At 47.7% G+C, this 16263-nt stretch overlaps 1 protein-coding gene across 2 annotated transcripts in view; it reads right to left on the bottom strand.

Annotated features, from left to right (window-relative positions):
- Nucleotides 1-2020, bottom strand: part of MXI1 (MAX interactor 1, dimerization protein) — an 82653-nt gene extending 80633 nt beyond the window's left edge. The window contains exon 1 of one of the 2 annotated variants that reach the window (XM_046026892.1): nt 1965-2020. Coding sequence is in view for 1 of the 2 variants with exons in the window: in XM_046026890.1 (XP_045882846.1) it covers nt 1335-1596 (262 nt within the window). In the remaining variant the exon portion in view is untranslated. Of the gene's footprint in view, nt 1-1334; nt 1823-1964 lie in introns of those variants that run through there. The other variant, XM_046026890.1, reaches the window with a different exon arrangement.
- Nucleotides 2021-16263: the final 14243 nt, after the last annotated feature.

Below are 16263 nucleotides of genomic sequence, written 5' to 3'. Positions count from 1 at the left end.
GGGGGGTGTTGCAAGATCTGACACGTTGCAATCGGACCATTTTCTCTCTCTTTCTCTTTCTCTCTCGTCTCATTGATCTTCCTACTTGTTCGGACAGATTAAACAGCCTGGTTTTCTCCAGTCCATCGGTTTATCTGCCTCGACCCCTTCCCCCTTCTCGCAGCTCTTATTTGTGAGCACCGTGCTGGAGACGCCGCACACGCGTGCCCCCGTTAGGACGCTGAGTCGACTGCCTGGGAGGACTGGGGACCCAGCAGGCAGGGGCAAAAATGAAACAAACAAATACAAAAAGGAGGCCAGGCCCGGGTGGGGCTCCCAGTACCCCCCCCCCCACCACCAAACATTGCTCTCCACCTGAACCCAAGAGAAGGGGTGGGGGGTGGGGGCGGGAGGACGGCAGAAATCGACAAGGCAGGCGTTTGCCTTCTTCGCCAGGCGCGCTCACTCGTAAGTCGTCTCGCGGAAAATAAAGAAACCGCACACAACAGCCCACACCTTCTTCCCCAACTATTGTTTCCTGCGAGATCCCAAAGTTTCCTTTTAGCTGTGTCCCCCTCGCCAAGTTTCCCGGGCGCAGGACGGCGGGTCCGGGGCGAGCTGCTGGTGCTGCCTGGCCCAGCCGGCCTGTTTGGGGGAGGGGGGCGGCGGCACCCCAGGGCAACCGAGGTGCTGGGGGACTGTATCCGCGGACGCGATGGCCTGAGCCCTGCCGCGAGAGGGGAGGAAAAAGCACAGTAGACAGGAGGGAGAAGCAGAACCGAGTCAGCCAGATCCAGCCCACGCCGCGGAGGGCTGTTAGGTTGTTGTGGTGGTTGTTGTTGTTATTGTTGTCGTGTCTTTCTCTGTGTGTATGTGTGTGCGTGCGTGTGTGTGTGTGTTTTCTCGAACCGCTGAGCTCTGCCTATGATTTCCAACTTTCGGCTTCTAATCCCCACCCCACCCAGGAACGAGCGACAGAAAAACAACACTTGTCTGCCCGAGAAGGCTGGGGGGGGGGGGGGGAGGAAGAAAGGCGACCTCGAAGAGATGAGCTCTGGGCTCAGTTGTCAGCAAACAACACTCCCCCGCTTGCTCCCCGCGGTCCTCCCAGCCTCCGGGAGACGGACAGACGGACGCACCAACAGGCCCCCCCACCCCCACCCCCCGTCTTTGTTACATCTTTAGCAGCTTTGTGCGTGCGTGTCCTTTCTCCGGTGTCATCGGCTTTACTGCCGAGGGCTGGATGTGTGTGTTGGGGGGAGGGGGGCGCGGGCCGAGCAGGCGACAGGGGTCGCCCAAGTGGTTGAGGAAGAAAGAGCCGGGCGCCGAGGAGGAGCCGGGGCCCCTAAACTTACTTTTGTTTTCTTTCTCGATCTGCTCCAGGTAGCTGGCGGCCTCGAGCAGAATCTGCACGTTCTGCAGGAAAGTGTTGATGTGCTTCTCCATCGAGTTCTCGCTGGTGTTGAAAATGTCCGAGAAGGGGCACCTGAGCTTGGCCCCCGCGGGCTCCTCGGGCTGGGCCGGGGGCTGGGGCGCGGCCACGGCCGGGGGCGCGGCGGGGGACAGCCCCGCGCCTTCACAGCGCGCTTCCTTGCGCGGCCGCCCGCGTTTGCCCATGGAGGAACCGGGGTCCGCGGAGCTGGTCCTCTTTTGGGGCTGCGCTGCCCGGCCGAGCTTCGGTCCCCAGAGGAGACCCGGCTGGCTGGAGCGGAGGAGGCGCCGAGGCTAGGAGGCGACCTGACTTCCCGAGCCTCGGTGCGTTCAGTTGTGTGTGTGAGTGTGTGTGAGTGTGTGTCGGTCTCGCAGTGGGTCTGTGTGTATGGGAGATTGAATGAACCTACAGGACAGACGGAGGCGCTCTGGCGCCTGGGTCCTAGTGCGAGCCTGTCGCCGTCGGACCGGTCAAAATAAAAGGTGGAGACAAGCGAGGCAGGGACCGCCCTCTGCCCGTCCCCGCACCTTCCCCGCCTCTCCCCAAATCTTACCTCAGAGTAGAGCGCTGTATTTCAACACGAATGGAAAATATACTCGATGCCTATAAGTGGACCTGCATAAAAACAAACTAGTAAGCTATTTTTTTCTTCACATAAAAATAAGACCTCGTAAAGGGTCCAGCACAATGCCTCGCACATAGTGAGTGGTCCCCATTAAATGGTAGCTGCTAGGACTTTTTTTTTTTTTTTAAATAAAAACCCAATCCAAAAAAACCCATAACATGTAACCTGAAGTTTCCTCCCCCCAATTCACACACCCCTGCACACAGACGGGAACAGGCATGTGTCTTCACCGGATCAAATGAAATCCCCAGGCCACCAAATCCCAGTTACAGATTTACTCGCTCTTTCTTTCTCCCTTCAAATGCAAAGTTATTTTCCAGGAAGGGGGAGGAGATGTAAGCATCTCTCTCCACACTCCTCTTCCCAGCCTTGGTCCAGCTGGGCAAAGCTCACACTAGGGTGTCTCCGCACCTGGCACCCTTTTATTTGACAGAGCAGCAGAAATGGCAGCCTGGGACACACACCCCCACACCACCCACCCCAGCTGAATTCCGCCTTTTGGCTCTGAAGACTCCTACCCGTTGACATTGTTGTTTTTACTGCTGCTATCACCTAGTCAAGATCTGCGGGGAAACAGGGATGCTTTCCAGGCTTGGGAGAGGTACAGTGGGAGTCAGAGGGATGGCTGAAGGCCATTAGGGAGTGTCACAGAGAAGGGTTTCAAATCCAGCTCTGAAGCTCATGGGCTGTGTGAGTTCAGGCAAGTTCCCTAACCACTCTTGGCCTGTTTCCCCATCCATGAAACTCTGATAAGTATCTTGTGTTGATTAAATCATATCTGCACTTAGCACTTAGCACACCTGACCCATAGGAAGATCTTTTTCTTTGAATCCAGACCAGATAAGAGCCTGGGTCCCCTACTTACATCTAAGGGGTGGGTGGGGTGGGGGACAAGCCGCAGGAAACAAGGTTCTTCTGCACTGTTTGAAAACGTCTCTGCAACAAACCCATCTAAATATTGTCACCTTGTAAGGCCAACTGGAATTTTCCTTCAGGGGAACCATTTACATAGAAGACACATTAAATACTGCCCCCTGCAGTTGAGCACCCCAGCCGTCGTCTTCATACGCATTTGTCTGGAAAGACCCTTATTAGAAATGGAAACTTTTTTAAAAAGGAGAGAAAGCACATTTCTTTGTAAAACATTCATTATGTAAAACTTGGAGTACACATACCCTCACAGAACCTTCAAGAAAGTCTTGTGTACTTTCAGAATATAATAACCTGCTGCTGAGAGGACAGGAGCCATCAGTAATTGGCATTTTAAAGCCAATGTATTCACATTTTGGACCATAATATAATCACACTACACATACTGTCTGTCCATTTTCTGTCCTGAGACAAATTTTGCATAGTTGATGTCTGCATCCTTTAGCTAGGATTGAATAAAGGCTCCTAGGAGCTATGAAATGAAAGTTCACCTTCCATTATCAGAACAACTACTGACTTTTTGTTCCTGTTGGGACCACAACCTGAGTAACTCATGTTTAAAAGCCTTTAAGTATAAGGACTTTAGGAAGGTATAGTCTCAAACAAGTTTTATCTAATGCCATCTTACAAAAACTAGCATTTGTATGAAACAGCCCCGATCTCCCTTGACCCAAGGGAAAAATGATAGTGAGACAGTGAATCAGCTAAGCCCGAAGAAAACCTGAGTTTTCACCCCAGTGGGCACACCAAATGTGTACATATGCAGTACTGTGCCCTACACATATGTCTACACACGCTGGCCAGGAGAGGCACACCTCACCCATGAGTGCCGGGGCGGGGAGGGGGGCGGTGGGAGTAGGGTGTTTTGTAATTATTTATTTATCCCTTTTTCATCTCTCATAGGTCTGTGAGCTTCAGAAAGCCCAGTGGGAATCTTCAAGCTGGGCCACGGATCTGACCAAAGCCAAGATAAACAATGGCTTGAAGAAAATCGACAAAAAAGTGCTGATTTGCACTATTCCCACAGTCAGCCACAGCCCCCACCACCATTCCCATGGAAAACACCACTGCTGGTTCCAAATCAAGTTTCCCCCCCTTCGTAGGGGCATTGTTTTTTGTTATTATGTGAGTTCTTAGCATCAGACAATGGCACCACAAGAGACACAGTGGAGGCAGGAGAAATGCCTTTTTGTTTCACTAAGTCTGTGCTATTGTGCCCCAGACTCTAGCCCACGCATAGTACACTTGCATATATTCATTTTGGTTACATGTATGTGGAACGAGGAATGTGCCAAGCTAAAGCTCCAAGCCCCGTTCCTTGTTTGGTTTTGTTGGTTTTTTCCAGAGCCCATCAAGTGTTAAATCATGTCTGCCTCTTGTTGCTCTCTCCCCCTTCCCACACCATCCCTCAATTAACAGTTCCTCTAATAAAGTTGGTCCCCACCGAAAGAGTGGTGTTTCGGGAGTAATTCCACAGGACAGCCATCCAGGACGCTGGCTCGCAGCTCAGCTCCATCCCCCATTAGCTTTGCTTCCCAGGGGGAGAGAGTCAAGCCTTTCCTACCTCACTTTCTATGGGGCTTTGACTCCGTAAATAAACTGGCCGCTTTGGAAACTTGCTGGCAATTTTTGCGGAGAACAGGTAGTAGATGAGAAGGCAGCTGGCCTGAGGAAAATATGGGAACTCTCTGAAAGAAAAGTAGTGATTTTTTCCAGGGCCAAGTGAGGCCATCCAAGCCGCTCCCAGAAGCCCAAGATAATTTGGAGAACCATTCCGTCAGGGTCCTGTTTTTCCAAACTTCTAGTTTTCAGCTTGGCCTCTCTGCCTGTTGGTAATATCCTTCTATCAACCTTGTTTGAATATTAAAGCAAGATCACGCTCACCTGCCTTTGCCCCTCTTTCCCTCCATTCTACATGCTTACATCAAAAGGGTTTCTTTTGCCTGTTAATTCTGTCTTCAGGTATTCAGAGACCAGTTGATTACCGAGACACAAGAAGAGTGACCCTCAGACCTCCCCACTCTGCATTTGGATGGGATTTTTGCTGTCCTGGACCATTTGGGCTCTCCCAGGCTTCTCAGCCCCGCTCTTCCTCCTTACCCCATATCCCTTCCCCAGCCTTTTCTGACTGAGTCCACCACTCCGACGTCTAGCTTGCCCTTGGAGCTTGCCGGCACGGCCAGGCCAGGTTCTTCTCTGCTCTTTGACCTGTGGTCTTTGTACTCAGGCTTGACAAACACCATCTAGAGATCTTCTGTCCCCCGCATTGTCACTTGAGTCCTAATTCCCCAGAGCTTTCCTACCCAAGTTTTTCCTGAGCACCTTTCCCTTGGGAAAGGGATTGTCCATCACTGAGCTGAGAGTTGGCTTTTCTTTCCTTGGAAGCCCTTATCTTGGTTTCACCTACTAAGAGGGAGAAGTGGCTTCAAGGGAAGTCCGGAAATAGAGATTTAGGGACTGGTAAGACATGAGCACAATGGCAGGAACAAGGAGAGCTGTGTGCTCTGCCTCTCCCACTGGCTCCTGGAACAGCCTTAAAAGTGCTGACCAGGCCTCCTCTGACCACTCCCCATGCCCCCACCCCCACCCACACAGTCACCAGCAGGTGTAGACATGGACAGAGGATAAATAGTCTCCACCCTACATTGGAGCTCACCCGGGTGTCACCTGCTCCTGGGGCATTATCTCTGCTCTTCTGGACTCTGCCTCCCTTCTCCTGGACCTCTGAGGCTGCCAGGCTCTTCCTGTCTCAGTCACCTCCTGGGCTTCTCCTATGCAACACCCAGTACTTACAGGGTTCATTAGATTATGAGCTCATCAAGGGCAGGGAGCACGCCTTCCTTCCCTGACATCCCCAGCCCCTGGCACACTCGCACAGCACGTGTATGGCACAGAACGGGGGGCTTAGGCCTCGAGGGTCAGAGTAATGAATGCACTCCTGCCTGGCTGGAACCTTGGTGCCTGTCCTTCCTGGCTTCCTTGCTCCAGCGTGGCAAGAGGAGGCATTTGACACTGTCTGCAAAACTATTCCTGAGTCACTCACATTAAAGTTTAAATATCAAAATGCTGTCTGTCCAGAAGCCAGAAACCCACTGAAACACATGGTTGCGGTTCCCTTCCCCAGAAGTGCAGAGGCTCCGTCACTCTCTCCCCTGTTCTTACTGCTCTACGTATCTGGTAATAAGGTGCTTCTGCTGGAAATTTTTCAAAAATCACCAAATGATGAAAGCAATGGCCTGAGACCAAAGTAGGAATCATACGGAGCTTCCCGCCGCCACCGCCCCCCCCCAACACACAAAAATTCTCATTGTAGGGTTTCTTCTAGCAGAAGGGGGTCCTTCAGGCCTCTCGTTTCTTTAACATCTCTCTATTACAAAAAGTGCTTTCAGCAAAGATTCTAAATTCGTGTATATTAAGGTAACAGTGACTGACACCAGCTTAGATAGGATCATTACCAAAGGCTTTTGGAATTAAAAGATGGCGGCCGGTGCTTTAAGCTAAAGGAATAAAGTTCCAGTAGTGAAATATTTGGCATCAGGAGGTGGAAGGAGAAGGTGGTATTACGGCAGCAAATGATCCTCCTCCTGGTTATTAGCTGGCTGAACTCGTGTAAGTCACTCAACCTCTCAGAGCCTTGCGATTCTCACCTACCAAGTGGGAAGAACAATGTTGACCTCGTTGATGGGGTGCATATGAAGGAACTTTGGAAACTGTGAAGTGTTGTGCACGTGTCAGCATAGTATTAGGTGAAGAGAGTCCTGAAAGATTTTCAGGGAAAATAAAAACAATGACAAAAAAGTGGCGAAAGAGTTAGAAACTCAGAGTTTGGGGCCAGCTTTTCCCACTGCACTGCTGGCTAACTCTGGATAAATATTTATAACTTTGGGCACGGCAGTATCTGTGTCCTCACCTAGCCTGTTTTCTCTTTCTCCTTTTCCCATCTCTCCTGTGTGAGACCTGCAAGGTGCCCTCACTGTTTGCTGATCCAGAGCTCGGTTCTCATGGGTGAAAAGGTCGATGAGTCATTATTTATCAGGAATAATGGATACGTGAGCACATACTCAACATATGGATTAATTCATTCCATCAGAAGACAGAGCCTTCCATGTGTCGGGCTCACTCTAAGCACAGGGACACAGCAGTGAGCCAAGAGTCATATCCCCACCTTCATGGGACGTCTCTCTCACGCAAGTATATACGTAGAAGACAGAGGACCAGTTAGTTATAAGCGTACAGAGAGATAGATAGATAGTCCCATATGTGCCCAGAGAAAAGGCCTCTTTACTCCTGTGTCTTTCAGAAAATAAAATGTAAACTTGAAGTTGGAGCCAGAGTATGGGATTCCTCCAGAGAACTGTGACATGCTCTTACGCATCACAGAAATAATCATAAACAAGAGCGAGGAAGGGTTTGCCTTCTTGTTTCCCGTTCTCTCTTCTTGCTTGCATTGGAAATTATTTTTTGTTTGCACACAACTGGCCCTTTTGCGTGTTTCCACAGTAGTAAGTAAGGAATACTACATTATGTATCAGAAGAGTTAATTTATTTTTTTTTAATTTTTTAAAAAATATTTTATTTATTTGACAGAGAGAAATCACAACTAGGCAGAGAAGCAGGCAGAGAGAGAGGAGGAAGCAGGCTCCCCGCGGAGCAGAGAGCCCGATGTGGGGCTCAATCCCAGGACCCTGGGATCATGACCTGAGCCGAAGGCAGAGGCTTTAACCCACTGAGCCACCCAGGTGCCCTAGAAGAGTTAATTTAAAAAAAAAAAATTCATGTCACCCTATTTCAGGGAGTCCTGAAGGTCTCACAGATATGTGTGGTCTGCCAAAGATTCACGTCAAAACAACTGTCTAAAATTATAACCTACCTGGAGAAGTCAGAAATGTAATCAGAGGCTATTTCCATATAACTACACCCTGAAAACACCCATCCCAGACAGGCCGGCACAGGAGAATAACATGTTGGTATACAGTTGCAAGAATCTGTCTTAGACTTTTGATACTTAATCGCATCATTGTTAAAGTTGAATTGGATAGAACCTCCCTAGAGCCGAGGCAAGAACTGGGAAACTCCTTCCTCATTTCCTGGTCACTTTTCAAAGTCTGGGAAGAACTAGACACTAACAAATCGTAGACTGAATTGATGTTAAGGAAAATGTTTTCTCATCTGGTTAGTTTTAATTTTACAACCTTTGGGTGCGGGTGCTTTTGAGTTTATTATACAAACACGTGATGGGGTCCCAGGCTATTTTAGGGATACTGCAGAAACAAGAGCTTGTATTCGTAGAATGCTCATGATAGTCCAGGCCCAAGTCTCCAACCACACTTTTATTTCATCTTTGTCATCATTCCATGAGTGATTATTCTCACCCCCATTTGACAGATGAAGAATTGATGGCTGAGGAAAAAGAGGTGACCTGCCCCAGAAGATACAGCTAGCACATGGCAGAGGTGGGCACATCATCGTCTCCAGCCATCGTCTCCAGCCTGGCACAGCAGAACATTCCTTCTTCCTGTTTCTATCCCACTTACCTTCATTTGGTTCTGCACGTTTGTCAGGTGGTAGTTTATGTGGTCTTGCTAATTGGGTTTATGTGCATAGCAAGGGTGCTTATTCCAAATCCTTATTCGATTATAGACTGAAAATTTCTCCAGTAAAGGACAGTTGGATTCTCCCTTCTGTGAGTTTTTCCAGAGCTTCCACAGCATTCCCCAGCAATGCCTAAAAATGCCATGAAATGCAGAAAAGTGTGCAATGGACATTGACGACTAGGAGCTCAGCACAAGGACCCGCTCAGGGAGCAGGAAGAACCATCGGTGTAATTCATCAGACATCACCAATCTCCCCCAGGCTAACCTCTCTCAGTCTGTCCTCGCTTTTACACAATTCACTCTGCTGCTGAATTAGAGGACAGAAAGGAGGTACTTCGAAACCTCATGTATTTGCTGCCGGGGCCAAAGGCTGTGAAGCTGGGAGCAACACACAGTCCATTTGGAAGGATTGTTGGTTCCATAGGACAGAGGTTCTCCGCCTGTGCCTCTGCCTTAGAACAACCTAGAGATAGGACTGCCAGATTTATCAAACGCAAATGCAAGATGCCCAGGTAAATTTGAATTTCAGATGAGCAAGGAGCAATGTTTTAGTGTAAGTATGACCCTTGCAATGTTTGGGTCATACTTAGACGAAAAAGTATTTGTTGTTCATCTGAAATTCAAATTTAAATGATCATTCTGTATTTTATCTGGCAACTTTAATTGGGGGGAGATTAAGGGCAATTCAATTAGAATCTCTGGTAATGGGGTTCAGATACCACTAATTTTAAATGCTGTGTGCAGCTATGTTTGAGAATTACTGCTAGAGGGCACCTAAAATCTTGAAGAGCGATGGAGGGGAAATTGAGCTTGGCTCAGGTTGGGCAACCCTTGTGCAGGAGGTGATGGAGATAAAACAAGCATGGAACAAGCCTTATCTGCCCAAGGTTCTGCCTTCCTGGGGCTCAGCTGGGTTCTATCCCAGCCACCACTCCAGACTAGCTCAGCGCAGAGCTGGACAGGGCTTCCAGTTTCACATCCTGGGGCCACACCAACAGGCTCACCACCATCTCTAGGGAGCTTGGCCCCTTTGAGAGGCACCAATCCTCCCTTATCCCCTCCATCCCCAAACAGCTAAGCTAGCACCAATCAGATTTCATTTTAAAGAAGATGACTCTTAGAGGCAGAAAGAGAAAGGCAGAATGTCTAGGGATCTCAGGATTCAGGGAACAACACCGTGGTGAGCTCTCTGGGTTTTATTTTTGCCTTGTTTACCTCTGTCTTGCAGCTGAAGAAGACAGCGACCTGGAAACACCAAGTGCACACAGAAAAAGGCCAAACAAAAGGCCCAGAAAATGGACAGCCTGGCATGACAAAAACTTTTAGATAATAACCACTCTGCCTCAGCCAGTCACCACAGTAAAACTGTAACCCACCCCATATACACAAGTAAAGGCCAAATGGGGAGAACTGATGTTTAACCCAGCCAGGTTATAAAAGGCTCCCCAAAACCCCTGCTGGAATGATGTCAGAGAAGGCAGAATATGGATCTGAGAACACCAAGAGTACAAGCAACAAAAGCAACAAAAAACAATTAGAATTTGTCAAACTAAAAACTTCTGTACCACACAGGAAAAGAAAAAATCAACAAAATGAGAAGGCAACCCATGGAATGGGAGAAAATATTTGCAAATCATATATCTGATAAGGGGTTAATATCCAAAATATATGAGGAACTCATACAAATTAAAAGCAACCCTCCCCAAAGGATCCAATTAAAAATGTGCAAAAGGGGGCGCCTGGGTGACTCAGTGGGTTAAAGCCTCTGCCTTCGGCTTGGGTCATAATCCCAGGGTCCTGGGATCGAGCCCCACATTGGGCTCTCTGCTCAGCAGGGAGCCTACTTCCTACTCTCTGCCTGCCTCTCTGCCTACTTGTGATCTCTGTCTGTCAAATAAATAAATAAAATCTTTGAAAGGAAAAAAATGCATAAAATCTGAATAGATATTTTTCCAAAGAAGATATACAAATGGCCAGCAGGTACCTGAAAAGGTGCCCAATGTCATTCATCATCAGGGAAATGCAAACCCAAACCATATGGGATATCACCTCACACCTAGAATGACTAAAATCCACAACACAAGAAAACAAGTGCTGGTAAGGTTGTGGAGAAGAGGGAAGGGCCCAAGGGAAAGTTCTGCCCTGTGGGTGGGAACAGAAACTGATGCAGCCACTAGAGAAAAAGTACAGGAGTTTCCTCAAGTAACTAAACCTAGACTTACTTTCTGATCCAGAAATCTCACTTCTGGGTACATATCCGGAGAAAATGAAATTACTCTGTCAAGGAGATATCTGTACCTCCATGTTCATTGCAGCCTTATTTACAATAGCCAAGACATGGAAACACGCTAAGTGTCCATCCACAGATGAATGGATCAAAAAAGCATGGTATCGGGGCACCTGGGTGGCTCAGTGGGTTAAGCCTCTGCCTTCGGCTCAGGTCATGATCTCAGGGGCCTAGGATCAAGCCTCGCATCAGCTCTCTGCTCAGCAGGGAGCCTGCCTCCCCTCTCTCTGCCTGCTTCTCTGCCTACTTGTGATCTCTCTGTCAAATAAATAAATAAAATCTTAAAAAAAAAGAAAAGAAAGCATGGTATATATACATATAAAATGGAATAGTATTTGGCCATTAAAAAGCAATTCTCGCCATCTGTGGATGAAACTTAATTGGAGGGTATTATGCTAAGTGAAATCAGTGAGACAAAGAAAGACAAACACCCGATTATCTCACTTATATGTAGGATATAAACAACAACAACAACAACTGAACTCTTAGAAACCAAGAGCAGATTGGTGCTTGCCAGGGTGTGTGCCGGGAGGTATGGGAGATGGGTGAAGGTGTTCTAATGGTACAAGTTTCCAGCTATAAGGGGAGTAAGCTCTGGAGATCTAAGATAGAGCCCAGGAACTGTATTCAACCATACTGTGCTGTATACTTGAAAGTTGCTAAGACAGTACATCTTAGAAGAACAACACACACATACAAGGTATAAGGTGATGGTGTGTTAACTAATATTATTCTGGAATATTTATAGATATATATATGTCTCTCTCAAACCATCACATTGTATACCTTAAATTTACACAATGTTGTATATCAATTATATCTCAATAAACCCGGGGGGAAAAGACTTACTCTATGAATTCATAAACACGTGTATATTTGCAAGATGTTACCAGGCAGGAGTTCTCTTTTCTGAATCTTATCCTGTTCCTTGGGTTGGCGTTGTCTGTTCCATGTGTCCTGGGAGAGCTCGCCAGCACAGAGCAGTGTCTGTGCAGAAGTGAAGTCTAGCATGTGTCCACAGGGTTGCCCTAAGGAGTCATGACTACAGAAACCAGGGCCTGGTGATCCGTGGCATGTGTCCCGGGGAGTCCCAGCTAAGATCATGGCCAATGTCCCTGAGAGAGTGTGGAGCTGATTCTGAAGCAACTGGGTGTTTGCCTTGCTGTTCTGTCAACTGCCTTCTCCCTCCCTCCAGCTCTCGTGCTCCTCCAGCCATCCAGCCTGGATTTCCTTCAGTCTTTTTTTTTTAATAACTTAAAAAAAATTTTAAGTAAGTGAATAATCATCACAGAAATACTGGGGAAGAAAAAAATAAAATAATAAAAATGACCCAGGTCCCAGCTGCTCCTGATGACATTTTGGTTGATAAATACACACAAACAAGCCTACTTTCCCCACTTCAGGCCCTTAATTTGTACCACCTTCCCCCCTTGGGTAAAGTCAAAATATGTTAAGTGAAAGCTTTGTTACCATAATCCAGAAACATTCTGTATAAGGCCCCGTATTACATGTATCTCCAGCAGCTTTCCCTAAAAAACTGTTCTCCCTAGCTATGTTATATATATGAATGCATTTTTATATATTTATATTTATATGTATTTGTTAACCAAAAATGAGGTCATTCTGTACAGGCTGTTTTGTAATCTCTTTTTTTTTTCACTCAATAATGAATCATGAACATCTTTCCAGGTCAATAAATATGCTCTTACAATATTTTAATGGCTGCACAATATTCTATTGTATGACGGTACCATAATTTATTTACCCAGGCTCCCCAATGGTAGACATTTAAATTGTTTCCAAATATTTTTTCTGCTGTAAACAATGTTACAATAAACATCCTGTAGCAAAAATCTTTGCGCCAAGTCCTTAATTATTTCCTTAGGATATGTTCGTGGAAGGGAATCGCGGGGTATACATTTGCACATTTTTAAGGTTATAAAAAGGTTTTGTCAAATTGTCCTGCAGTAAATTTGCTCGCAGTGGTTGTGTATGAAAATGTCTCGCCCCCTCTCCCCCCTCAGCAGGTGCTGGGCCCCCATCATTCAGGTGCCATTCGAATTCTCAAGGAGCTGCCTCCTAATTCCTCACTAGCTCTTAACTGATGCGGAAGGCGTTTAGGCTGAGGACCCATGTTTGGACCCTTCTCATGGCCATTTGCACTTGGGATGTGGGGGTCCGAGGAGGGTAGTGTGGGTGCTGTGGCCTCCATTATGAATCACACCTCTGTGACATCGGCAGCTGGCAGAGATCCGGGGAGGTATCTTGGGGGTGGCCCCAACTACTGCGCACCACATTGGAAGGCGGCTTGCCAGGAGCACTCCTCTCCCCGACCCCTTTTGGGGAGGAGTGATTCCATTAAGAACAGCCAAGCCCGAGTCTCTTGAGTGACCACCCCCCAGGATAGACCCCCGGTACCATCCTGTCTCAGACATCCAGTTTCGCCAGCTTCAGGGGCAGCCCCTAATTCTGGATCATTTCCAGTTTCACGTTCTGCTCAGGAGGCCCCACACTTGCCATCCTCACTCTCGCGGGGCTCTCCTCAAGGTGGCCCAGCGAGTGAGCACACATTCCACGTCATTGTCTCTCTGGCTGGCCACCTCAGAGAAGACGCTGATCCTGAAACCAGAGAAATGGGTGGCTTGGGTCTCGCTCTCCAGCGGGGCAGCTGGGAACGTGGAGTAAATCCTCCTTCCTGTCTCTCTGTTTCATCCAGTCAGGCGACAGGAAGAGGGATGTCCCATTCCCTGGCTCTTCCAACCTCACAGAACTGGACCGGAGAATGTCTGATGAGAAAGGGGATTTTGTGCTCTCAGGACACACTTACCTTGTGTTTTGTTAATAACCCCTACTGTGTGCCAGATCCGGACCACACTTGGCCAGGCACAGACTGCTGGATGGGTATTAGCTCACTTAGTCTTAGCCGTGATTCTACGAGGTAAGGACTAGCCTTACTCCCATTTTACTGGTAAGTAAACTAAGGCACACAGAGGTCGAGAGATTGCCGGAGTTCGCAGGCGGAGAGAGACATGGGAACCTGATGTAGGTGGTCTGACCCCACAGCCTCACGACCCCAGAGCCCACATTCCAGCCGTTGCGTGGAACTGCCCGTATCATGATCACAGCGGCACGAACCCCAGTTCACCTGAGCAGATATGCGTGGTGTCTGGCACCAGGCTGAGAACTTGAAATGCGGTCCCGCCAGACCCTCTCCACGCCTGGTGATGTGGGCACAACAGTCACTAGTTTACAGATGAGTATACTGAGGTCCTGAAACAGATCAGATGGCTTGTCCTGGGGCCAGGAGAACCTTGACCATAATCGCTCACACATCACTTCTCCAGCGGCCCCGCAAAGCCCTGCTCAGCGGTGACAGTGGGACGCCAGGACAGCATCTGTGTACTCACTCCCCAGGACCCCTGGCAAACAACACCCCTCCCACTGCTCCCTGGCTTATCTCCTAATTAAGCATTTTGTCAGGGCAAGTGGCTTTTTGTCCTCAAAACAGAACTCCTCTTTCCTACAGAAGAAAGCAATTTCCTCCATGTCAAAGTTGCCAATATCTTTTCATTGTTGTTTCCGGGAGTAGGGGTCTGGGTGACACGTCCAACAATGTGGCTTGTGGCAGCGCCCAGGGCCCTCCCACCCCCTCCAGCCTTCCTGAGGGTTCTGGGCTTATCTTCAGGTACAGCATTATCAGTTTGCAAAGCCAGCAGCCTTTCTTAATTTCCAGAAAAGAAAAGGGAGAGCTTTTCAGCCGGGACTTGCTTTGGGAGGGCCGGTCCAAGCCTGGGTTGCAGCAGCCTTCACCGGCTTCTAGAACTTCGCTTCCGCCAGGATTTGTGTTCTGAGACCAGCTATGGCTTCAGAGTCTTGGGGTCCTGTTTTTAATCTAAAAATTATATATTTTTACACATAAACACATTGGAAGTGATACAGAAATAAGTTGTGTAAAAAATACAATTCTCATGTATCCCATCACACCCCTTCAGATCACTCACCACAATCCTTCCAGATTTTTCTTCATATATTTGCATCATCTTTGGAAACATAAACATATGGACTTTGGTGGGTATATATTTTTTTATGCATAAAAAACATATGGTATAAATTGTAATTTTTTTCATGCAAAAATATACCTTGGCATTCTTTTCAATAAGTAAATAGTATTAATAGTATTAAAAAGTATGAATGTGATATTCCCCCTCTCTATTTATTTATTTATTTTTAATTATTTTGGGGGGAGTGGGAGGGGCTGAGGGAGGGAGAGAATCCCAAGCAGGCCTCACACCCAGCGCAGAGACTAACTGGGGGCTCAATCTGAGGACCATGAGACTATGACCTGAGTTGAAATCAAGACGTAGACGCCTAACCAGCCTGAGCCACCAGGTACCCCTCCCCTTCTCTATCTATTACAATGGTCTTTATTTATTTTTTTTTTAAGATTTTATTTATTCATTTGACAGACAGAGATCACAAGTAGGCAGAGAGGCAGGCAGAGAGAGAGGGGAAGCAGGCTCCCTGCTGAGCAGAGAGCCCAACTCAGGGCTCAATCCCAGGACCCTGGGATCATGACCTGAGCTGAAGGCAGAGGCTTTAACCCACTGAGCCACCCAGGCGCCCCTATTAAAATGGGTTTTAAAAACAATTTTAGAGGGGGGGAGGGGCAAAGGGAGAGAGAGAATCTTAAGCAGGCCCCATGCCCAACACAGGGCTTGATCTCACAACCCTGAGAGATCATGGCCTGAGCTGAAATCAAGAATTTGGATGCTTAGCCAACTGAGCCACCCAGGTGCCCTAAAATGGTTTTGTTTTTATTTCTGAAAGAGAATATATACACAGAAAATGGGCACCTGGGTGTTTCACTCACTAGGGCGTCTGCCTTCAGCTCAGGTCATGATCCCAAGGGCCTGGAATTGAGCCCCGTGTTAGGCTCCCTGCTCAGAGGGGAACCTGCTTCTCAACTCTCCCTCTGCTACTTCTCCTGTGCGCGCTCTCGCTCTCTCTGTCAAATGGATAAATAAAATCTAATAAAAATTAAAAAAAAATAAATGTCATAGAAAATGCCAAACAGTACAAAGGGGTATATATATTGTATCTGTTTTGTCCACTGGTGTATCCCCAGTGCCTTAAATAGCACCTGACACCTAGTGACCCAGTAAGCAAAGGATATCTCTTTCCCACTCCTAGACACCACCACCCAGCCACCTGATTCCCTGTGTATCCTTCTGGATATATTCTATGCACGCACAAGCATATCTGTGACTTAAATTCAGCTCCTCACCATCTCTTCCCTCCCTCTCCTATGCCCATGTAAGTTGCAGAGGGCAAAGCTTTGAGGGAGAGAGAGAACAGTCCATGTGAGTGCTGGTCATCCCACAAGCAGTAAGACTGGGTGGAAAGAATCATGGCTTTG

This window comes from Meles meles, chromosome 13 (genome assembly GCF_922984935.1).
Source record: "Meles meles chromosome 13, mMelMel3.1 paternal haplotype, whole genome shotgun sequence".
Classification (NCBI taxonomy): domain Eukaryota; kingdom Metazoa; phylum Chordata; class Mammalia; order Carnivora; family Mustelidae; genus Meles; species Meles meles.
The sequence above is the reverse complement of the archived record's forward strand: the minus strand, read 5'-3'. Positions and strand labels throughout refer to the sequence as shown.